At 40.2% G+C, this 26,193-nt stretch overlaps 1 protein-coding gene across 1 annotated transcript in view; it reads right to left on the bottom strand.

The window, feature by feature from the left end:
* The window catches only part of LOC130181329 (protein bicaudal C homolog 1-like), a 54,732-nt gene extending 30,136 nt beyond the window's left edge, over positions 1-24,596 (bottom strand). The window contains exons 1-2 of the mRNA XM_056395420.1: positions 24,048-24,596; positions 7,471-7,517 (exon numbers count right to left, since the gene is read on the bottom strand). Coding sequence (XP_056251395.1) covers positions 7,471-7,517; positions 24,048-24,240 — 240 coding nt within the window. The 5' untranslated portion in view covers positions 24,241-24,596. The remainder of the gene's footprint in view (positions 1-7,470; positions 7,518-24,047) is intronic.
* Between the last annotated feature and the right edge of the window lie 1,597 nt (positions 24,597-26,193).

Here is a 26,193-nt window from a genome sequence, read left to right as displayed (position 1 = left end):
AAGAATAACAGATTGCCAGCCTGTATGCAGTATATGTTCATCATAATTATACTGTAATATCAGTAGTGGTGACAAAAACCCAGTATATTATATAGGACCTTTTTAGATTTTTTCAGTGTCTTAATGTGGCTTTGGCTTCACTTGAAGTGTGGGCAACTCTGATTCTCCTGTGCTAGCAAATATTAATAGAGTTGACTTAAGAGAACATATGGAACAAGGTATTAGCAGCCAAAAGAAAAGCCTTACATGATGAAAAGTGGGGTAGAACGCCAACATAGCACAAAAAGAAAAAGAAACAAAGATCTGCTATTCTTCTTTATAGGTTATGGAACCTGGAGAAGTCAGAGCAGCAGTTTAAACATGTCTGGTGATATAAGTTTATACGTTTCCAGACATTGCTTCGTTTCAGCTCAACACCCGAATCCTCCGAACGCAACACTACCTAAAAAAAACCCAAAACAAAAACATTAAGTACGCTTGGCTTTGGTACACGTGAAAAATGCCAACAACAATCTACGTTGAGAGCCCTTTGACAAGTCTAGTCATCGTAACCAGGAGCATATGTACTGATGTGAAAAAAGCAAACTGCTGGCAGCACAGAATGAGTGAGGCGCTGGTAAAGATGCTGTCAGCAGTCCAATCATTTTACCCAATCTCCTGCTCCTCTTTTCAACCATGGGGAAGCTCACCTCGCCTGGATTTCTGGCTATAAATCCACAAACAAACCCCTTGAAAAGTGCTCACTTGATGTTAGTGGGGAAAAAAAAAAAAAAAATACAAGTGGAAAAACTGTCAAACCTTCCAAAAAAACAAAATGAGGAGCTGACATGCTCTCTCCTAATGGCTCTGTCCTCGATGTGCACTATCCTTGTTTTCACAAAGGTCCTGTGGTCTTCAGTTTGTTTTAGTACTTTCCAGGGGTTTATGTTTTCAGGGTGGAGAAGAATATGAATTTCTCAAAGTTTTCAAAGCCACGTGATCAAGCACCGGAGGTCTGCCTCAACCCATTACATGAGCAAAAGCCGCCACTTAATATTCCTTGGTGGTCCAGTGCATTAAGCAATGAGCCACATTCTGTAACTCAAATGGCAAAGAGGGTCCATTAAGATGAAGATTAGATATTAGGTTTATTAACACTGCTGAAGCCATCCACAGCCTTCATTAAACTTTTTTTTTTTTTTTTTTTTTTACAAGCATTTTCAAGTTTTTTCTGCTCTTCTTCCGTGCCAAAAATAAGAACAACGGCATGTATTCCTAAGGGAACCGATGCACAAATCAAAAAGGGAAGTGCTTAAATTCCTCCATATGTTCTTCTGGAAGTAGCATGGTCTGCTTGGCATCCTTTACAACTATATCTGACAGCATGTCCACTGCTAGTCTCACACACCTGTAAAGCAGAGAGACATCTTTGCTCTTTACTCTGCAGCTACGTTCTCCGGGTCCATGATGGTTGACTGGAAGCCCTTTCAGGCCTCGCTGATTTTCTACAACATCCTATAATCAAATTTAAAAGAAAAGAATCGGCAGCCTGGACGAGCAACAGCGTGAGGCACCTCTGCCACTAGAAAACCAAACTAAAACATGTACCTGTAGTCAGAAGCGTTACTGTTTTCAAAAGCACCTTTTTATTTATCAAAAGCAGCTGCGAGTTTTTTTTTTTTTAGGCTTTCTTTGTTGTAAATGCACAGCAGAAAATTAAGAGCTCTTCCTTCAAAAGACGAGTTTGTCCGTTCTTTAGTAAAACAGGATTCTGCATTCCTCATAAAACAGCCAATGAAACCACTGCAAGACACATCTGTACTACTGAATTTTTTTTTTTTTTGTTTGTTTGTTTTGTTACATTCTTGCTTCCCTCTCTTAAGCTCTTGGTCCGGGTTGCATATCTTTGGTGATTTTTATTATTTTTTTTGTAATGGCGGACAAACATTCTTCCAGTCATTCTTATGATGTCTTCTGCTTGTGCCTCTGTGTTTACTTCATGTTTCTACTGAGTGAATCACAAAACTAGAAGGAAATTTTAATCATCATCATCAATGCGCCATGAAAAATAAAGACGAATTCCTTTCAGATCTTGCGCTCGGCTATTTTTGTAAGGAATTCTTCTGTTCTATCATTAATGTGACTGAGCTGAAAGGAGTTCTAGCTTTAGCATCAAGCATGCTAATGATCGCCCATTAATGTCCACTGACTTGAGACCTTCACATCCTTCTCCTCTGTAATATTATCGCAAGTGCTGCAATAACATAATCAGTTTATTCATTCTAAATTGTTTTACACACAATGGAATTTAAGCCTGAAACCTAAATCTGATGAGTAGTGTGTTACTGGATTTAGTAGCCTGAGGCACAAGCAAGTGTAATCATGACACCATCCCGTCGTCGTCTTGTATATGTGAGAAAGGAACAATAAATCACAAAAAAACAGACACCCGTGTAGCTGTATGTAAACCTTTTCTTCGTTGACTGAAGTCTCATGCTCACACCAGCAGCTGGATGTATCACAAACAACATTAAAGGACATTCTGTTCTCAGTGATAAGGAGAAATTCCTTTACTGTTCCCCCCACTTTCCCATTGTTTGTCTTTTGTTCCTTAAAATCAGCCTCCTGGGACAACGGCTGGTGAGTCTGGATTTTGTTATAGAGGCGTTTGATTCAAAACCAAAAATTAAAGAAATATAACAACCGATGCAACCTCTCAGAGGATGTTTACGTTACAGTGGCAATGTGAGAGCCAATGCGTGGTGAGTCACTGAGATCAAAATAAAAACGTCATTTAAAAAGTGTTGATTTACGATGAAAATGGTCTTTTTGGTACTTTTTCAGTAACTATGTAAAAACATTTAATATGCGGCACTGTTTAAACGCAGTACAGAAAAAGCTCATGATAAAAACGACAAAAGTAACATCATATCAGAAGTCACTCCAATTATGTTTTCCTAAAATTATCAAACTGCATAGCCTATGCCTCATCAACTTTTTCTCTAAAGGGCCTTGTTCACAGAGACCTGTTTCCTGTCCAGTGTTGCTGTTCTTGGCAGCGTCCTGCAGATGGGACTGATTTCTAACAGACCACACACCATTTTAAAAGGGTGGATGGCGTTTATTTTCATGAAGGAGCTAGCAAATACCTCTCAAATGGGTCAAGATATTTGCACAAATTAAGTTACCTACTCATATAGTGCTCCACCCTTTCTTCTCTGCCACCCCACCCTTTCTGAAATGAATAAATACATGAATGACTATGGTTCTGATCAGTTTCATGGCACGACCTTGACATGATGATTGGTTCTTAGAGGTTTGCAGCTGGTGAATAGAGACGTGTGCAGAGCTGAAGGTGAAATCAAACACGATATTTAAGTAATGTTCTGAAGGACAGCACATGTGTTCAGCACACGTGACTGTGTGTGTGTGTGCACATTTGTATGTGTGTACATATAGCACAGCAGCAATCAACATGGTGGAGGCATGTTTCCTGGCCTGCACTGCAATGGTGCAGCTGTTTATGCAGCTGGAATGTCTGTGTGAGTGTGTGTGTATGTCTGGTGTGTGGGAGGGGAATACGGAGGGGGTGTTGGGGGCCGTAAAGAGTTGGTGAGTGGAGCTGACACTGACCGAGGGGGCAGCAGAGCTCGACACTGACAACATTGACTCAACTATACCCATGAGACTCAACAGCCATAACTGAGTTCATGTTAACAACCCGAGCACTAACTTGAAGCTAAAGCCCCATTAAACCTCAGGCCGAATACTAACATATGTATAGTTATGAAAGAGCAACGAAAATTACAAGGACGGAACTTCTGCATAAAACTTTCTATTGCTGACATGCATCAAGACTTGAATAAAGACTCCTTCATTAGAGGGAGTATGATAAACTAATTCAAGCTGCTTGATAAAACACAAACATTTGTTTATATATGTTTTGCTTTGATGGCACTCATACTGACCTAGTTATGTCAACATCTCACAATTTTTTACCAACCAAATATGTCATCCTGACAGTCTTAAATTTCCTATTTGCCCTGTGTCAGCGCAGCGAAATACAAGAAGCGCCAACGCCGTAAACCAAATGAAATGAATTACGCCTGGCCTGAGATCTGAGTGTGCTGGCACTTACATATCACGCCTGGCATTATTTACAGAACCACAACTGCTGGGAAGGAGAGATGGAAGAGGGGGTGGTGTGGTGTGTGTGGGGGGAGTGGGGGATCAGAGTTGAACTGGCTGGGGGTTCAAAGGCCTGTCTCAACTAAAATCCACTCCAAGCTCTTCTGTGGTGCACAGTTATCGCCTCAACCAGCCGAGCTTCCCGGCTCTTCACTGTCCCACAGCTCGACTTGTGCGCAGCTCTCCAAACGGCTTATTGGTCTGTTCATGATTTGACACTGCAACAGTTCACAGTCCAAAACTTTCACTGCAAAACAGAGTGTTTATCTGTCCACTGATGCAGGGTTTTCTGTTCAACAATCAGGCACGTCATTAATAGAGAAATCCCCTCGTTATACCAGACTGATAACAATGACACACCAGTGGTTTAATCGAGTGAAAAGATGAAACAACACTCAAACAGCGGGAGGGAGGGGGGGGGGATGAGGGAAGAGAAGGAGGGAAAACATGCGGCAGAGACTGGAGACCAAAACAAAGACTGAAAAGAAAGAGGGGCATGTAGCTGCTGCGTTTCCCCCATGTGAGCTGAAGGGACTTGCACATTTCCTAATTTCCCAGCTGTGGCACCCTCCTGTGGTCCCACTTTGTCTGCAATCCTTTTTACTTTTTCACTGACTGCATGAAGAGGGCGGACTGTTCGCTCTCTATTACAAAACGTTTCTCTGGACTCAAAGGAAGTCCAGCAGACACTGAGTAAGAGGGTTTGATCAACCACAGGGACCGGGGAGAAAGTGCGGGGGCGGACCATTTTATGTTGCTCTCGTCAGCGACTGAACTCGAAATCTCACTGCTGAGGCAACTTCAAAATCTCTTTCCCAAAGCCTTGTATGTAAAAAAAAGTGTGTGCGTCAGAAATGACCATATGCCTCCTTAGGTGTGGGACAGCGTTGCTACGCGTGTACTTTATTAGTCTCACTGAGTGTGTGTGGCACATGGGTGTGTTGGACAGGCAGGAAGCGGTCCAACTAAGAGTTTCCATTTTCATCAACTTCAAGGTATTTCACACACCTCATCCATATTCTTTCAACAATACTGTTCCAGAGTCGCACTCTGTTTATTTTCCTGACTTTAATTGGGCATGTATGGTGATCACGCTATCAGAGGGAAACTATACAGAGTTATCCAAATGGAAATTCTACAATAAAAACATGACTTTAGCACTCCTCCTTTACTGCCCCTCCACAGCCTGCCAACCCAAACAGCTGCACACTAATTTCTAATTGACAATTTAACCTTTGGTAACCACAGTTTCTTTGAACGAGCTGTGACAATATTACAGCCACAGACTTTATAAACCGTGACTGCCAAAGCTGATACACCAGCAGCCGTATTTTGTCAGAATATCTGTGTGGAGCGAGGTAGACACCTACACTGGATGTCTTACACATTACAGTTATATTCAAACCAAAGGGGGCAGAGAAGGAGCAACAGTATAGCTAGAGTTCTTGTTAAAATTCCAAGGAGGGGAATCTTAAGGCGCCTGGTTTGCATTACTTGGTTTTTGAAATCGACTTCAGGGACAGTTAAATTGCCTCCTTCTTTGACATTTAACTCAGCTTCCTAACCTCCAAAACCAAATACGGAAAATAGACAAAAGGGAAATGCTTAAACAAACCACTATCCATCATTTATTTCATTACAGCCATTAACATACTATAGAGGGAGTTTAACATACTCAGGAAACTGAATTTTAAACACCAACAAATCCACTTGAGAAATTTAAAAGAGAACCACGTAATTAACAAGATGCCTTCATAGTAACTGCTGCCCAAACTCAATGAAGGCTAATGGTTAACTTCGATTGTTGAGAGTGTGATTGTTTTCACTTTCAGCGCCATGTGACACTGAAATCACACACGCGCACGCACACGCGCGCACACACACACACACGCACACACGCACACACACACACACACACACACACACACACACACAAGTTAGGGTTTAAATTAAACAAATGGAGTGTATCAGGGTTATTTCTTTGCCAGTTTGTAAGACATGAACACTCTCTCATCTACTGCTAATGGCTGATTTTCCTGATAATGAGGCCAACCGTGGTCAAACATTGTTGCACAAATGCAATGAACTGTTTCAAGATTAGGGTTGGGCAATAAGGCAAAAACATTTTTTCATGATCATTTTTTTTTTTTTAGACAGATATACACAAGTGAATGTTTCGATTCTTATCCATCACGTAGCATCAGGGAAGTTAAAATTCACTGTGCAGCATGAAAACAACCCCAGACATTCAGCCAGAGTCATAAAGAACTACCATAAGAACTACCCCCCCCCCCCCCCCCCCCACACACACACACACACACCACACAGAGCCCTGATCTCAACATCATGGAGTCAGTCTGGCATCACATGAAGACCCAGACAAGTTGGCAAGTTCTCCAAGATGCCTGGAACAACCTGCCAACTACCTTAAAAAAGGAGAAGTGGTGTTGTTGTAAAGCCGAAAAGGACAGTCACACCTAAATACTGATTTGATTTAAATGCTTTCTGTTTACTGCACTTTGTATGATGTTAACTGATAAATAAAAATGACTCATTACATATGTATGAAAGCATCAGTTTCTAACTGTCTAATTGGGGAAACCAGGATCATTGTTTTATGAGGTTTATATTGGTCAGGACTCGCTGTACAAATAAAAGGAAACTCACTGCTGCGTGATGAATGAATGTTCGGAAATGATTTCATTGTTAGAGACATGGAGGCTTTAATAGGACATGTGCTTGCTAAAAACTAATCTTTGTAGTTATGACTTGTATGAAAAGACCATTAATTCACAAAAGGAACTATTTAAACTACACCAACTCTTTAAAACCAGGCAGGGTCACACACTTGACTGATCAGTGAGGACAATGTGAGCAAGCAGTGGAAAAAAAAAAATCCCATTCAAGATTATTTAAGATCACTGAGGCAAATCGTTATTTCATTGCACATAATGAAGCTTCTGGACATTAATTAAATCAGTGACAAAGAAAAACCAGTGAGGCAGCACTGGACTGATCAGTCTCTCTTCCTAAACTGTAGAGATGATCAGGCGTATTATGGTACATTATGTAAGTGAGAAAGGCTCACAGTGTTGTGTCAGCTGCGTTATAGGATCAGAGCCCCGGAGTGATTTCACGTCACTTTCGTTCCATTGTTTTTGTTTGTTTTGATTTGTAATTGCGAGTGACTGGAGGAGCACCTGACATCTGCTCCCTTACCAAAGGGAGAAGCGCTGCTCAGTGGGCTTGAACGCAACCCAGAGACAAAGCAAACACTATCCCAAGCGCAGACTACACACTCACCTTCTGAAAGAAATCCTCCCCGCCATTGACTCTCCCCTCAGAGGCAGCTAGAGTGAGACAGAGAAAGAGAAAAATAAATTCATAAAACCACACAGAGCCACTCAGTTTTTGAATACACAATGTAACCTCAACACAGCCAAATCACACACAGATTATCCGGTCTCCTCAAAATGTTACGGTATCTTCACTCAGAGTTGTGTTTATGGTGGATCTCCATTTCTTTGGATATTGTGTTTGGCACAGCTACTCATGCTGCTCATTTGCAGGAATGGAATAAAATGTTCCAAGTCATTTTCTATAATCCAAGAGATTGGACACAGCTTCCGTGTAACAAATTGATGGATACTGTGAAAATATTTGGGCTTTTTACAGTAGCCGTTAATGGAATATTTCATACCACACTTGGGTCAACTGGTGTCAGTTTCACACGTCTTAAAAGAGGTTTTAACACTTTTGAAATTTGTCTGTCAGCACACTGTACACTTCCCGCTCTGGGAACTACACAGCAGTATATGAAAACTTGTGAACAACCTGTAAACAAAATAAGCACTAAGAAGAGCCCTGTTGTTTTAAAGCCTTTTTCAGACCGGGTAAAAAAGCCAAGAAACTTCCCTCAGATGATACAGTAAGCTGCAGAGAAACAGAGGGCCAACTACCAAAGTAAGTCAGACCTGTAGTCACTAAAAACACATCTGCAAGTCCTTCAAGCTGTGGCAGCTCTGTTGATACAAAATACATATCTGCTCTCCAAGGAGGATTCTCATGTTCCTCTGTCATTTGGGAGTACAGGGAAGGTTTAATGATGCGTTTCAGCCAACGTTCCCGAGATGGATGTGCTGCTGTCTGTGCAAATCTGGGTCAGGAGCAACAGCAGAGTCGATGTGGGTTATACAGCTCAGTCATAAATGCTGAACTTGGTGCGAGAACGATATCATGACTAAAAGAAACCCAAAATCCTGCTTTGTTTCATTTGAAGGAGAGAACTCGTTTATTTTTATTATTTTTATACTTTCATCATAAAGTGATTAAGGACTTTTCATGTCTGGATGAAGCTGAAGAAAATGTAGTCGTTCGACAGAACATTTATCAGCAACTATTTTGATAACCAATTAACCAAACATTCTCTACTTTCAACTTCTCAGTTGTAATGATGTGCTGGTTTTCGTATGTGGCAGTAAATTCAATATCTTTGTGATTTTGACTGCAAAACGTCACCTCGGGCTTTAGGAAAATGTGATGAGCAGAAAATAATTCACAGATTAATTGATATAGAAAAAAGTTATTAGTCCCTGCCCTGCACACTATACTTCAAAAATATTCTTTGCAACCACACACAAAAACAAAAACACAAAAAAATGACTTTTTTTGGTGTATTGTGAACTTACTGTATATCTGCAAAATATTAGTTCAGGGGCAAAGAAGGCTGATTTGGAGAGACAGAATCTCTTTATTAGTACTTTTGTTTCAATGATGACTAATAATGACATTTTCTCCGCCAGACTGAAAACATGTCATCACTGTAAGTATGAGTCACAATGGGAAATTCTTCCTTGAAAGTGAGCTAATCTAGCAACTTAGAAGGTGTGTAGAAAGCATGCAGATACACACAGATAAGACGATGATGTGAAACCTGGATGTGGAAAGGCATTGTTATGATTTTCCCCATCAACACCACTTTTCAAGGAACAAAATGAGAAAATGAAAACCCTCCTTGACCAGCTTCATTTTCAACCAGAGCCGACGTTATGGCCTGTAGCGATGCAGTAATTCCGGCATCATGAGCATCTAACACGTGTTTGTACTTACACAGGCTGCTCAGTAAACAAGTGCAAGCCACAGTTTACGAAGACATGCAGAGTGGTCTGCCTGGGCTCAAAGGTAAATTAATTTCAAATTAAATTTGTGTACATCAAATGCTCAGCACTCCATTACACTGATAAAAGATGAATTAAGGGAAATTTAATAAGGATGTACAGTATATTAGAAACTGATGTCCAATGTACAATGTACAATAGTTTCACAGCATGTCAGAGTCAGTTTTCATAAAGCAGTCAAAGAAATGAAAAATGTTCCAACCACCGACAATCACCCTTCTGTCATTCTTATCCTGCTTAATCTACAGCACAGCCTCAGTCGTAACAGGACAATATCCAGTTCAATACTCCACATCACATTACCTGCTTTGGACACACTCGTCAAAGAAAACTCCTCCTGTTGTGACTCCCATGAAAGAGCAGCAGTATCAACAGATGGAAACTGTCACAGATGGGGAAATGACAAAGTCGGATGCTTTGCTCAGCTGCTTCAAGAGCCTCTGAATTTTTGTTTAAAAGTTACAGTAATCTCACCAAGTGGCTAATACTCACAGTGATGCACACGGCATGCATCCAAATGCTTTGGATAATCAGATGAAGAATGATACAGATAAGGGTGAAGACAGCAGAAACAGCATGCAGCTAGCCAAGAACACTGATATAGACTGACTTCAACACTTTAAAGTTCATTTGAGAGTCAGGACTACAGCTGAAACAATAACAAAGACGATATTAGTATACAAATTTGACAACTGATTGGTTAGCAAGTAATTTTTTCGGTAATAAAAAAATACTTGGTCACAGCTTGCCAAGCTCAATAAGTTTTTGCTTTTCCTAATCTCATATGATTGTAAATTAAACACATTTGGCTTTTTGACTATCAGACAAAAATAATGAAGTTTAAGATTGCAAGTGGATGAGATACTTTTCATTATCTATGAAATTTACAGGATAACTACTGAATTGAAAAATGATCAATAGATTCACTAAAACTGAAAATGAGTGTTAGTAGCAGCCCTAATTATGGCTCTATCTGAAGATCAAACAGTCTGCATTCACACAAAAGCAAACGTATTTGGTTATGACTATATGACAGTAGCTTTAAGTGTTTCCATCCAATATCTAGTTTAGTATAAACAGCTCCCTTGGATTTAACAGCTCTGAGAGAAGTGCTCAGTTCTCAGATGGCCTGAAGTTATCCAAGACCATGAAATACCATGTTACTGGAAGTGCTTCCTGTAGGAACTAAGACAAACAAAAAGAAGTGCAGTAACAGCCAACAGCCTGTTTTTTCCCCCCGCTTGGTTTACTGAAACAGTTTAGTAAAGCAAGTGAATCATTTTTCTTTGTGGTTTCTATTCTTTCATCGACTAAACAAAAGTAAATCCCGAAGGTAAAGTATCTGTCAGTGGCAAATTAATGAGGCAGGGTGCATGGTAAGCCAATTAAAATGCCACTTACAAACATCATTTGCATTAGGACAATAATATTCTAAGTGAGCTGCTTTGATCATACACTATAGCTTATACGTTTCACTTGAACTGTCATGGAGAGGTAACAGATGTCTCTTATTATTCACAGAGGAAACATGTATGAAGAAGAGAAAAGAAAAACACAGCCTCTGCTTTATGCCTGCCTGAGTTGTGGAGATGCTGTCAGGCAAAGTGACAAAAGCGAAGATGTGCAGCTACCGCAAAAGTGATGCTTGGCAAGAAAGTACAACACTTAGACCGAGTAAAACACAAACCAACAAACTGTACATTTTAATACTACTTCAATAACACTTTGACAGCTGTGACATGCAATTTATCCACACACTGAATTATATGCTCCTCTTCTCCAAAGCAACCATGCACATACAAGAATGCATTACAAACTGATGATCACACATGCTCCTAATATGCAGTCAGACATGTATAGTAGCAACTGGTGAATTCAAACAACTCTAATGTCAAAGTCAAACAAGAAGATCAAATGAGGCCAAATTATGATTTGTGATTTTTCAGGAAACAAATAGTTAAAGAAAATGTATTTGCTTCTTAACCTTTATACACACAGCGGTTTTTGTGTGTGTGTGTGTGTGTGTGTGTGTGTGTGTGTGTGTGTGTGTGTGTGTGTGGAGCTGAAAAGAATCTGATATGAAACATGAGTGAAAACATGAGCCATGTGCTGAGAGCAAAACATCCTGTTGGCTCATGTGTGGTGTGTTAACTGACCATGGGAGAACCCAGTGCAGAGACAGGAGGGGTACAGTGTGGTCTCCTATGAGCTCTGGGATATATTACCGAATGTAGACTTTCTAAATCTGCACTGAGCTATACGTTAAAACAAATAAGTAATTGGTTCATGACAACATGTTCGACTTGAATTCTGCTCTTTGTTTGATGTAAGGCAATAGATAGTTGAGGCATTTGCAGCTACTAGAGCTTCTTGGAGCAGACAAACGTCATTACCCTGAGCGCCAGCCTGGCTCAAGACCTCTGAATGGAAGGTTATTTGTTGTGTTCATTGATGTCGTTTCCCTCGTTGAAAAAACCACTGAGCCAATGAGAGCTTTGTAGGTGGGCTTAAGAATGGAGATGTCATCATGTGGAGACAAAGATGGATGAAATCACTGAAGCTACAAAAGTTGTTTCTGCTGGTGTGAAACAGTAAAACTGATTTATATTTATTTGTGAGTGCCGCCAATGTGGCGGTCAATGTCGATTGACCCGGCAGCTACTAATAAATCAACGTATAGGAAACACTGGTGTGATTATAAGGCTACTTCAGCACTGTGTTAGACCATTAAAAAGGGGTCATGATGGTTTTGCATGTTTGAGTCCGCTAACTACAAGTTGCATATATTTTTGATCACTGCTGACTTTGTATTAAAGTTAATGATGCATTCAATGGAGCACTGAAATTTGAAAGTCAGCTGCTGACTGGCAAACTTTTCAACGCGGGAAACCACCAAATTCAAATATAGTGGTCAAAAAATTCAGGTTCTCTTTAAAACGTTTGCTTGTAGATTTGCTTTGCCAACAAAAGATGAGAAGGGCAGAAGGAGACCAGAGAGATCTTTTTCATTCGTCTCCTTCACTCAAAGAATTGACAGGCATTTTACCACAAAAATGCATAGCTCATGCCTCATTACTTAGATAACCAAGACAAGAAGCCTATTATTTTGTCTGCCAACCAAAAAACCCAGTTTAAATTATAGGCCTTCCCTAAGTAAAAACGACCAAATGGTTGGACAAGAGTTGAAGAGCACATCCCTAGTTTAAAGTATATTTTTCAGTGTTGGGTAGCTCTGGTTTGTATCAACGAGACTGTGTTTCATATGTTTCTCAAGTGTTAGAATAGTGGTCTAATAATGTTTTTCTCATCCAGGTTATACAAGGACAATGTAGGGCTCCTCCCTCGCAGCACAGCAGATTGTAAAGGCATCACGGCTGAAAAACAATACGAGACCCCTGAGCACAGATCACATGTTGCAATCGATTCCGTCCTCTGGTGTTTTTTTTTTAATATATTGGACAAATAATGTGGCACTGATGTAAAGCAGTTATCTAAACTGTCTATTAATCTGACAAGGTAAACATGATGGTTGCATTTAATGAGATCCACACCCTCTAATTCGCTCCATATAATTGTTTAAATGTACCAAAACACTGCCACAGCATGTAAAGAACGAACAGAGAAGTTGCAATGGAAAGATATAAACGACTCAAAGCTGGCAGATGGACCAGGGTCTGGTATCCATTATTTTGTGGAGAGACTAAGTTTCTGGGAGATTCCGCTGCTTTGACACTGAAGGAATGTAAACAGCGTTGATTTCTACAGTTATGGCTTCAATCCACACACAACAATCAAACAAACAATAGAGACATAAGCCCTAATAAATCAAAAGACATTTTTGACATGAATATTTTCAATATAAACTGGTGTCAGTTTCTACACTATGAAGCTTTAATGGAAAGATTGAAAATAGTAGTAGCAGTAACAAAAGCCAAATTAGAGTTGACAAACTCACTATGACTTTTCCAACAAGTGGGCAAATACCTCAAGCTCAAATGTAAGAAATAATATTTCTAACATGCTATATCAGTCACTCTATAACCATCAAATAATGGAGGGAGAATTTACACACCTGGTTACCCTGATATTCATGCTGTGCCAGAATTACTGGGCGAGAGCTTATATTGTCAAAGGATCTCCATGAAGACAGGAGCTTTTAGATTACAAAAAGCAAAAGAGAGCCCCTAAAGGCACCAGCTAAATCTCTAAACTGCAGAGCTGCTTAGACAAAATCCTCTGCACTGGCAATAATCACACAAGGACTTAAGGTGAAACTTGGGACATTCACAGAAAAGTCTACGCACGCATTAAAATTCTACTTCCCTTGGATAGGATTTCAAAACACATGACAACTCTAATCTAGCAAAAGTTTGACATCTCAGTCCACCATCTGCTCACATGCCTCCAAAGTGAGACGGATTAATATTAAAGCCAGACTTATGATCCCCCACCTCCCCTTGGCTGAGAAGACGACGACTACTACAAAAGAAACTACATTTCCTATACTTTTTTGAAAAGGGGTGGGAGAGCACAATGTTTTCACACCAGCTTTCCAATGTCTGTCCCTCCAGTGCAGCTCTCAGCTGATTCAACATGGAGGTGGTGAGAGGGCCTCAAGGAGCCGAAGCAAAACACATGCAATGCAGCACCCATTGCTCATTAATACATGTTATTGTATTGTGCAAATATGACATCTGCAGGCCTGACTAAGACGGGATAATTGTTTCAACCAAGATTCGGATAAAAGAAAAAAAAAATAGCAATTACTTCATTATCTGCAATCCACATGACATCTCTTTTTATAACAAGGGGTTTTTCCTATACGAAGCCATTGTTAGAGAGAAAAAGTGACCTTGTTTAACTTAACAACAGATGTCACAGTCAAAACTTAACATGAAACTGCAGCTTATGAGACAATTTGACTTATCAAGGGCTGAATTAGTTTCCATACATTGTTGTATTACTCATTCAGGGTGGGTGAAATGGATTAAACATCTGTCAAGGTATATGTAATATTTTATTGCAATACTGATATAAAAGTATATCATGATATAGTATATTTCCTGGAAGTTCAACTTAAGTTAAAAAAAAATCTCTAGCTGGGGATTTCTGATTCTGGCTAATCAAGCGATTAAACACATGACAAATTCACTTCATCACAATGTGATCCAGTATTTTATTTTTAAAAAAAACAAACATTTCTGCTCTTTGATTTACATGCAACATTACCCACCAAAGCCTGATTCAACCAGAGATTTAAAAAAAGGAATAGCTACCTCAGTAGCAGTGTTGGAAAAATCTCTGAGTGGTGACGTATGCACGCACGCACGCACGCACGCACGCGCGCGCGCACACACACACGAACACAGACACACTGAGTAATTTAAATCCAGGAAGCCTGTTTGAAAGGTATATAATAAGTTTAAGCTACAAAGCAAACAGCCCATTCAGTACAGTCAATAGCATTCAGTCAGGCTGTTTTCCATTAACGACGGCTGTTCTCATCAATCAAGCCTAAATGCTTCATTTCAAAGACAAGATGTTTCTACACGTGCATCACCTTGCAGCTGACAAGTAGTTGGCAGTAATAGGGTTGAGATCAACATGAAAACAGACAAAAGCCAACACTTTAGTCTCCGTGTGAACCGCTCTGGCAAACTCTACGCAGGCTGGCATCTAAACAAAAAGACTCCAGTGCCTGAGAAACATTTCCACTGCTTCTCCAAGACAACAGTGGTATCTAATCACCAAGTAAGGATTGGGAAAGTATACAGCTACAGCGGAACTTGCTGTCTGCTTTATGTGGACTTTCATAGCAGCACTGCCAGAGAAGTATACTGAGCTTTCAACACAGACATCTTTATCTTTGTTAAAAGAAAACTGGGGGGTTATTAATGTTTTCTGGCAGACGAATATTCCTCCTACTACAAATATACATTCAAATATATTCTGTAATTATGCACAAAATGACCAGATATAATCCTTGAAGTTTGTGGCATAGTCTGCCATTCCCCCAGTGGATTCAAATTGAATCCACTACCTATCCATGAGGGAATCCCAGGATGCTGCATGTAATCCAGTCTGAGTGTATTTTTTAATTTTTTTTTATATCTTATTATCTTGATACCAGTCTCACTATTAACAACCTATAACTGTGCGCAAAATTCAAATCACAATTGCAGTTAATCTTGACTGATCCTTTAATTAAAATCAACACAAGTTTGTTTGCCTGCACTACAACAGATAAACCTGTTGCTTTTGTGTCAGTCGCTACGGGTTCTACTAAAATCAGATGGACTGAAATCTTAAAGAATATAGCATTACACTTTGATACCACTAGCACCTCCCTAATTTTTGGTAATGAGGTTATTCCCCACAAAATTAAACACCTGTCAATGTATTTCTGTGCCGAATCACCTCTGTACTTTAAAAACGGCCCCTCTCAACTCCCGCTGTGTTGCCAAGCAACTGTACTATCAAATAAATGAACTAAGTGCCAGATGTTGCTTTTTGGCAGACAAAGATGAAAGCCTGCCAGAGAAACTAGAACCCACTGACCCACAGGGTCACACAGATGACACAGTCTAAAAATAATTAGAAATGGACTTAAAGTTTCTCCAGCCAAAACTGTTTTTCACTGTGTCCATAAACACCAAATCCATTATGACTTCACATTAACACATGCATCTTTGCAGCAGAATGATCCACTCCAGGAAACGAGACCTCATCAAGAAGTTATTGGTAACATGTTTGGGTTATCATCTCCTCCTTCATCTCCCTTGTGTGAATGCTGCCAAGTGATTACACAACACTGCACATTCCTGGTGCCTGGTATCTACTGTGTTAGATCCCCCGCAGAGCACAGGGAGTCGGTCTCACTTTGCAGGTCATGAGTTGCATTGTAAACATTACATTATGCTGTTGGGAAATCACTGACATGTCATATACATCAGCATTTCAACCATAGCACATCTTTAGTTTGAAGACATGATGGGTCTGTACACAATTATTACTCAATCTCAGAGTTATCTCCACTGATATGTCAATCACAGGATTGATACATAACAGAACAGCTCTAAGGAAATAAAGATAATTCATTTATGGCCTTTTATTAAATGCCTGCTCTTGGACTAACTTAGGCAAAATGAAATTTCATTTTCTTCTGTTTTTTTTCCAGCCTCTCTCTTTTGTTCAAGTGGAGAGTATTCTGGTAACAGCCAGGAGTAGATCCAAAAGGTGCTCTTATAAAAATGCTTTCTCTTCAATCAAGGCAAGTGGAGAAAAGGCAGATTGTACTAGATGTTGAATGAGGAGAGAGAACAACAAACCAAAACCTGAGGTTCTCCGAAGATAAACACAGAAAGCTCTTGGGGTGGGGGGGTGGGTGGGGGGGTGGGGGGGGGGGGTTAAGGGCTGGGTGGTGTGCATGCATGTGTGTTTCTGTATTAGTGTGTGTGTCATGAGTGCGCACGCGTGCAGCGTAAGTCAGGGCTGCCCCCTCCGAGAAGCGTTTCTAAAATAGCAACCGCAAACCAGACAGAATGTAAATCTGCACTTTGAAAAGGGTTGAAGAAAAAGAGCTTTGAGGGACGTAGAAAAACAGGTATTCATTTCAGCCCATTTACAGTTCCAGGAGCATAGAAATGGGTCACAGCACTCCAGCTCCACTCGGACTGTTGAAACAGGACTCCTGGTTTTATTTTCTTGAGTAATGAATTACAGGTTTTTCCGCGGACTGAAGGTGAATTATATTACAGCTCCTGAAAGCTTCATCATGCCCAGGATGAAGGAATTCAACGTGTAAGCAAAGTTGAATAGAACTGTTTAATTGTATCAGCATGTTTCAGTAAAACCTGAGAGAGACAGGGAGAGAGAGGGAAGATGGCAAGAGAGGTAACTGGGCAAAGGGAAGAATAGAATTCAGCAGTTAAATCAACTGAAGCATCTTAATTAGAAACTAGTTGTTCTGATGTGTGTTTGCTTTCCACACAGTTTAGATTCATTAGTTTGGATCAACACTCTGGGCCGCACACTCTGGTGCAGGTTGAAATAATTCTCAACATTCAGCAGACAAAATTATTTTACTTCCTACTGGTATATACATGTTTATATGTATTATTTTCTCAAAGGCAATATGACATATTGCTGTCCAGTGAAAACCACATACATCCATATTTGGTGCTTTTCAGGCTTTGGGACGACCTGAAGGATTGAATGCTCGTAACAGGCTGTTTTTGCTGTTTTGGGAAAAGTTGACATTTCAGAAATGTACGCCAGTGCTTCCCAAAAGATGCAGCAGCAAAATTCTAATTCACTAAATTTTACTCCATCTACTCAACCAAAGTAAGCAGGTCTGCAAATAATACAGCATCAACTGCTGGAGCTAGCATGGCTAACAAGCTAATTTCAGGATTCCTCAAGCTGAACGTGACACACAAACTCTCATTTGCCCCATATATTCTTGTCCTTGCTATTAATGTAAGCCATGCAGCACCCCTCTTACTCTACAGCGTGTATTCATTCAGCATGACATTAGATAACCACAAATAAATACAATCAATATTTCCTGAACAACGACAGGTCAATCCTCCTCTTTCCCTCAAATGGACAACTGAAGAATCTCGCCATTTCACAGGTCAAAGTTCAATCACACTTGAACTCTGTGCGAAGCAAACGAGGCAGAACCTATTATGGAAGCAAAGGCATCTCTACTTTGTTGTCATGAATGGGAAACATTTCTTCCAGTGGCTCGCACCTCCAAAAGAAAAAAGAAAAATCATCTGCTGCTTTGGTACAGTCACAGCTATAAAAACACATTTTGCACAGAATCCAGTCAGAATCTGGTTTAAACATCACAATATCTCCAACAAACTCATGCGAGAGAATAAAGGATTTTCACATCTCGACACGAGAGAGGGATTTTCCTCTCAAGTGCTGGCTCTATCTGCTGTTTTCCAGTCTTTACTGCATTTTTTCCAAAGTGTGGTCTGTGTAGGGTTTCTCTGCTTCTCCCTCTTTACTTTCACTTTGGAATAGTTGAATATAACGGCGTTACATGACATACAGCACTATATCTGAGAATCAAAAAAACTTCAGTATTGTACATGTAAGGATCAGTTATAGAGATCATGATGTGCGATTATATACAATTCATTGTGCTTTTTTGCTGCAAAACTGAGGAGTACAAGATGCATAACCACAAATGCTTCTGATGTTCGAGTCTATTCAGTAATATTTTTTGCCTGGGTTTGGTTAGGTTAGGAGGTTGGAGTCAGGATTGTGTTATAGCGTAGGGATAATGACCCAGGGAAGTCCAACTTCTCCATAGTGGATCTGATGGAAGCTGGAACAACAGAGCAGTGTTTTGAATGCTCAAGAGGGAGCAACAGAGGGGGAGAACGAGGCAGAGAGGAGAAAGCCTGCAGCACATTCCCCACAAGACACTCACTTCCTGTCTGTGAGTCTTACTCAGCACCCAGGAGGAAGAGGAGGATGAGGCCCTCACACACACACACACACACACACACCACACACACACACACACACACACACACACACACACACTCCTCATTACGTGGGCAGTGAAGCCAGAGAAATCATTCTCTAAACAATAAGCAGAAGGATATTGAAAAATAATAATCACATTTTCACGAAAGGACCAGTTTCCTTTCTCAGAGGAAGCGTTTCAACTTGCCTCCAAAATAATATGTTCTTCTGTGAGCAATCTGTGGTCTACACACCAAGTTGAGTGTGAGAAAACATTGCAATGTGCTTATTCAAAACAAGTCCTAGTATCAGTATGTTCCACCCAGAGAATATAAGATGAAGTATTGTATCGTATTACCCTGATAGCATTATCGCTACATACTGAAAATGCATGTGAAAACCTCGTCCCTTCTCACTGCCAAATGCAACAGTTTGTACATTCTGAGACAAAGCTACCCAATAATAGTCTGTGGTTTAGGAGCAGGCAAACAAATTAGTTCAATGAAGAAAATGATTCACTAAGCCTAATTGTATGTTGTTGTCGCAGTTACTCAGCAAACATGTTGTTAAGATGTGTGCACACAGTGGCCCACCAGGAGGCTATGCACAGTCAGAAACAGCACTAACTTCTCATCATTACAAGCCTGAGCAGGGAAACCCACAGCAAGAGCTCTTCAAACTGACCCATACACATTAGAAGACATCGGTAATGTATACTTAAAAAAAAAAAAAAAATCCATGGAAAACCCTGTTGTACATGCAAACACAATAAATTTGGATAATCAGGGTTGGAGAAAATGTTACCTCTTTCCCACACTTGCCTCTGGTCTCTTAACTTCATAATGAATGTAAAAAAAAAAAAGGCACAAAAGTTCTCTCACACTGCTCCCTCTACACATAAAATTATCTTTCAAGCTCTCATGCCTCTGTCAAGGTCTCCAAGCCATTAACTTGGGAGTTCTATTCTAGGGTGCCAGCAGTACAACAGTAAACCCAGATGGCTGTCAGGGTGAGGTTTTGTTGTCACTTCACACTCTATTTACCAACCTGAGCCCAGGAACCAGGCGTCCCTGCCAGTGGGACAGACAGTAAATTTGTAATTGCTAAGCAGTTAATAATTTCCATTTTCTCCTGATGCAAATTGTGCTAGACCGGGGGAGTAAAATACAGCTGATTCAAATACAAGGTAGTTTAAGTGTGCACGCTGGGATTTTGCTTCAGTGTGGGGAAATGCTGGTTGAGTCACTAATATCTTTTAATGAGCACAGAGTGCTCCTGGGTCATTTTTATTGTCCGAAATTTATGCAACCTCTGACTAAACGCCTCTCCACCAGTCTGATGTTCCACTCTGACCCACATTGTGTACCTTCCCAGTACAGGCAGGTTTATTATCATCATCATCATCACCATCATCATCATCATCAGGAAAACATCTTCAAATTCCTGATTGACAGCCAATATAATCACTATCATTAATGCACTTACGAGATTCTGTTTTTCTGGTTATATCTTAACAACTGTAATGGTCAGCCACATCAGTCAATCAGTGAATCACTTCCTGAAACCTTTCCAAACGATTGTATTTAGCACCCAGAGGGAGAAACTGGGAGCAGAGAGATTTCACAGCAATGTCACAGCTCATCTACGAGACAACGCACCACACACAATCAATGAAAATGTAATCTGTGGAGCAAGTTGATGCTAATTGCCTTACAGCAGCAGGTTTGCCTCTCTAATTCAATGTAAAAGTTAAACCGCCCAAACTCTCAGCCAAAACGTCGAGGACAAAAGCAAAATATTTGGTAAACACACAAGCGTCGGGCTCATTTGTCTGAGCAAACATACACTGCATCACCCCATCAGTCCTAATCATACCAATTAGCTTGCTTCTCTAAACAATGTGAAACACTGAGACAGCGGAGCAAAGGTAATTAAGCATTCAGGCAAAGATCAACCAATCATGAATTAGGTACAATGGACACCACATATAGAAGGATTTGATCAATACAGCCTAATTAGCATACTGCATATTGGCTGCAGCTGAAATTGAACTGCAGCCATTAAACTGAATCCATGAATCTAAAATAAAGAAAGAAAAAAATCATTGCTTTAGTCCTAAGCATCTTTATGCTGTAGTAACTTTTTTTGTTATGCGTTATAAAGATCACAGATGAATAGTCTGTTAATTGATTTGTTAAAATCGACAGACAGTTATTCAGCAATAATTTTGATAATAAATTACCCATTTAAGTTGTTTCTTAAGCAAATATGCCAAATATTCTGCAACTGCAGCTTCTCAAATATTAGGACTTTCTCTTCTATGTCATTATAAACTGAGTATCTTTGGGTTTAGGACTGTGTGACCATACAAGACAACAAGACATTTGAGGATGTCACCTTCGGTTCTGGGAAAATTTAATGAGCACTACGTTGCATTTTTCATTACTTTGTGACTTTTTATAGAACAAACACTCAAGAAAATAATCAATAGATCAATATAATTTTCAATAATGAAAATAGTCATTAGTTGCACACCCAGTTTAAATGTAATTATCCATTTCCTCCATATATTATTGTTTATCTGATATTCAATATGTCCCTGTTCTTTGTGCAGTTTTTCCACAATGTCTAAAGAAAAAAAAAACAAATGTCTTTGTCTTTCACTCAAAACCTCTAATGAAATGTGTACGGCAGAAATGTGTTATCCACACGCAAGAAAGTGTATGTTTAGCCATACTGTACACACACACACACACACACACACACACACACACACACACGCAATTTCCTTAAAGAATAGCCACTGACATAAGAGGTGGTTGTTAATGCAATTTCCACGGCAGAGGATCTGAATATAAAAATTCAGAAAAACACCTTTGATATTTAACAATTCTGGACTAGGTGGTCATTTAAGCCTTCGAATTGCAAAATAGTGCAGCCATGACCTAATCTAGCAGAAAAGATGCTCAGGTATTGTTGTTAGGGAAGTGACCGCAATATGATTTGACCTGTGGCTCTTTGCCGAGGGTCAAGCTCACTTTATTTTCCAGGAAAAAGAAGCCAGAGATACCGTCACACACAATAAAACACAGAGTAAAAATAAACTGGAGTTCCCATAAAATTATTTCATTATCGTCCAAACTCAGGGCTTCAGAACATGATGTACCATGTCAAAATCTACAGTTTATCCAATCAAAACACAGCCAGATGTTACACAGCTCTGACCCAACTGGACCAGACTAAAAGAGCTATTTATTGGGATTTGAATTCAAACTTACAGCTACAGAACAAAAAAGGAGACGAGAATCTCTGACCCCAGGGAGTTAAAACAAATCTAGACCTTAACCAAAGCTTTTTGTGTCACCAGATGCTAGGACTGTGTAGTGTCTATTCAGAGTTAACCAAGTTACAGATGATGCAACCAGACATCCTGGATTCGTGCTGAAGGTCAGAGATCAAAGGTTAAAGCAGTTTCACAGTTGAGATAGTATGGTATTTAAACCTGAACCTACAGCTGAGCAGAAAGACCAGGAGACAGTGGAACACAGCAGGTATTTCGATTCTACATCCCAGCAGCATTGTCAACATGAGCAGTGTCAGACCCGATGTCATGAAGCAGCTATTGGGAAACAAGATGTTGGCAGAGATACAAGACCAAATTAAAGACTGCGTAAACTGGATATATTATACATAACATATACAGACGCACAGACCGACACATTTAGACACACTACGTGACGTGGCGCATGGTATGTCCGGGACACTCAGATTTAGGGCCGGCCTCTGCTTAAGTTGTTTTCCTGGAAGAGTTTGGGATGACATGGAGCTTTGAGGAATGTACTGAGGAGCGAGGCAGCAACCAGGACATTCTCAAGGGGAACTACGTGTGTGCGTGCAAGTGTCTGTGTGTATAGCATAAAGGATAAACTGACTTCAAGACCAGCTGCTCGCTGAGGATTACTCCCAAAGTTAGTCACAAATGTAAATCACAACTTAAATACTCCTGATGAGCAGCTCTCACCATGTTACAATGCTAAAAATGTAAAGCTATACTCATCAGCAATGTGGACACAGTTTATATCATGCTTGTTTTAATTACAGTTCCTCCACAGGTCTTGTTTGGCCGCCTCCCAGCTCTGACTTACAGTCTTCCTGTGGAATTGATCAAGAATCCAGCAGACTTACCTAATTCTGTAATATTCCACTCAGTGTTTTGAAATGTGTGATAAATGACCTCAACCTGAGTTTCCAGGGACCTCTCAACAGAGCCCGGCCTGGCCTCTCTTTATGAGCTTGTCATCGCTTGTTTGACTGTTCACTGTCACGTCATTAGAGGAGAGCTCACACCCTGGATCAATTTTATCACCAAGAGGAAAACATGCAGTAACAGCACACATGCAAGAAAGACATGATAATGTACAAAAGATAGATGACTTTTTTTTTTTTTTTTTTTTTTAAGAAATCTGGTGTTGAGTTGAGACAGACTGCATGACAGTCATGAAAATGTAATATATGTCATTTTCTAATGGAGACTGTTGCTACTGTACTTAGACCAGTTTCAATGATTATTTATAAACTTTCAGTTCCTTTTCATAACATTTTTGTTGGAGTCCGCCAAACGCTGCTGCACCAGTTGTTTCTGTGTGCAAACTGTTTTACTGAGAAGTAAATGAACTGCATGTTCGGGTCAATTTCAGTTTAGTCTACAAACAAATGCACGCCATGGGAGTTTGTGCAGCGACAGCTTGTGGTCAGGGCATGTTACTACCTCCATAGGCACAGCACGACGGGTACATCAGTGATGGTTAACCCTCTCTCATGCCTTTGACCCCTTCGACCTTATGTTCAAACATTAGTTTCAAGCAACACGCACGCCCATATGACTGTAAACTCAGTGAGTTCTTTAGCTGCTCAACACATCGTTTTCTTTAGTATATGAGGTGGTGACACTGACTGAAGGCACAAATTGACTCGGCTTAATTGCCCTAATTGATTCGTTCCGGATCACGCACATGACACGCTCCTGTTTCCTGGTCGTGCTGACAAGGAGTCCTGAAATTTTAAGCTACTTAAAGTAATAATTATGTCCTGAAAGTGTCATTTTATACGTCCAAGTTGAACAAAGGGCCGTCAGGAGGCAGATGAAACGTGAAAAGAAAAACGCATTACTAAATGAAATACTTAAACATGTCACTAACTTTGTACTTAATTATTTACCTAATAACATGACTTCCAACTTCTTACGGTCCACCCGAAACCTCTCCTCAGTCCACTCCGGATCTGGCAGCGGATGGGGGCCGCTCAGATCCTCCTCTGATCCCGGGAGAGGAGAGTCGGTGCTGCGCTCGCTGTTAGAGCCCTGGTCCGACTGCTGCAAGTATCCGCTTAAAGTGTCGCACTGGGCAGCCATTGGTGCTGCGCAGCAACTTCTCCAGAGGCCACTGCGTTTTACTCAGAGTTAAGTTGAGCTGAAGCAAAAGCGTTGAACCTCTGAAAACTTTCTTCTTTTTTTTCTTTTTTTTTTAATTCCGTCACTTCGCGGTGTTGTGCGAGCTCATGGCAGCGCAGTTGAGACCTTCCTCCGCAGTTTCTTTAAGCCCCTTCGTTTTCCCCCATTAGGTAGACTTCTAAAAATAGGCAGAGGCACACTCGTACTCTCGCTATAGGTTGACTCCCGAGTTAACGGAGAGCCGCACAGCACACTGCAAACACACCAACCAACTCCTAGGGAAAGTTTCACGTGTCATCCTGCAAAAAGAAAGCGGGACTCCTCCCAGAAACACTTTTTTTGAGCATCTACCTCCCCCTGGGTTCCAGTGAAAGTCCTCAAACTTTAGTAGGCTATTTGTGAGAAATGCAATGGATTCAATTTGTGTTATTGTGGGACTTGTGGAGTGCACAACTTTTATATTTCATTTGCGGGAAACTGCAGAGGGATCATAGCCAATTACAGCAAACAAAATCATAGTTATCATGAGCTGAAAATTATATTACATGTCAATGTAATACCACGAAATATGAAAATAAAGTGACCATAAACGACTGCGCACAACGGCAGGGTTGACTTAAGCATACATTTATATTTGTATGGCAGTTTTTCAGTCTGTCTGGCAGTTTTTAATAACACCCCATGCAACCAATTTATTGGTTTATAGAGGAAACACTACACATCCTGAAAGTGGTGAGAGGAAGCAATACAGGAAAGGGAAACCAAAACAACGTGGAGCAAGACTACATTAAGTAAAACAGACCCAAAATTGCTACGATCCAAAAATCAAAAATGCTGTATAAAGTAAAACAGAACAAAGAGTTACTATATTGGTCACTGAACATAATAATGTTTACAATGAAATGTTTGCAAGTCCCTGTAGAAATATAATTCCTGGGTTATTCCCACATGGTGGCCAGGAAATGATTAACGACATTTTCCAGTGATATATGGCCTTGTTAAACGAAGCTTTCCATCTCTTACATTCACATTTTTAGGTTCCATCTTAACTTGTGTCTGTTGGTAATTCTCCATGTTTGTATTCTTTCACGAATATTTTGTTCTGCTGCATTTGTGAAGTTGTCATCCAGAACAGGAACCTGCTGGGCCAGTGGTTAGTGATGTTATACCTTCATCATTGTTATTCTTTGTATTTCTATAAACTCAGGTCAGGTGTGAATCTCACTTGCCAGCCATGACAGACTTCAGATGACCCCACAACCACAACCGTAGAGTGATGGCTGAGGCCTTCTTTAAAAAGCAAAGTAACCCCAGAGCTGCAGTGCCATGGCCTTCTCTCAATCCAAGAAGTCTTGCTCATTTGCAGTGGCCATCATTCTAAATTCTAAGATAAGAGGTAGAAATTACCCTGTACCTGATAACTTGATTTTAATCTTGAGAAAAACACTGACAGCGTTTCTAAAAGCTGAGACCAGCTTGCAATGAAAAAAAATAAATAAATAAAAACTGAGCTCAGCTTTGACATTTGAGCCCTAAATCTTTCATGGTTAAGGTACTCACCCCATTATCTAAACTGTTGTATTTCCATTATAAAGAATCCCCAACTATGTTTTTCCTCTGGTGGGTTATTGGAGTGGAAAAGCCAATATTTGTGTTACTACCAGTTTTGGGGAAGCTTCCTTGTAAGCAAAGCTTTACAAGCTACCAATTACTTAACACTGGAGGAAGTGGAATTACAGCTACCCAAGAGTTCAGTTAACTAATGATGCTTAAAAAATGTAGTAAAAACTACTTTGTAAAAAAAAGAAGCGCTGATTTACAATTTACGATGTACATGTTATACAAAATTATAAAAAAAAATACAGGCCTAATTCCAAAAAGGCACATGCCAACAAAAATGCCACTCAATTGAGT

This window comes from Seriola aureovittata, chromosome 14 (assembly GCF_021018895.1).
Source record: "Seriola aureovittata isolate HTS-2021-v1 ecotype China chromosome 14, ASM2101889v1, whole genome shotgun sequence".
In the NCBI taxonomy this organism is placed as follows: Eukaryota; Metazoa; Chordata; class Actinopteri; order Carangiformes; family Carangidae; genus Seriola; species Seriola aureovittata.
This window is presented reverse-complemented; position numbering and strand designations above follow the sequence as displayed.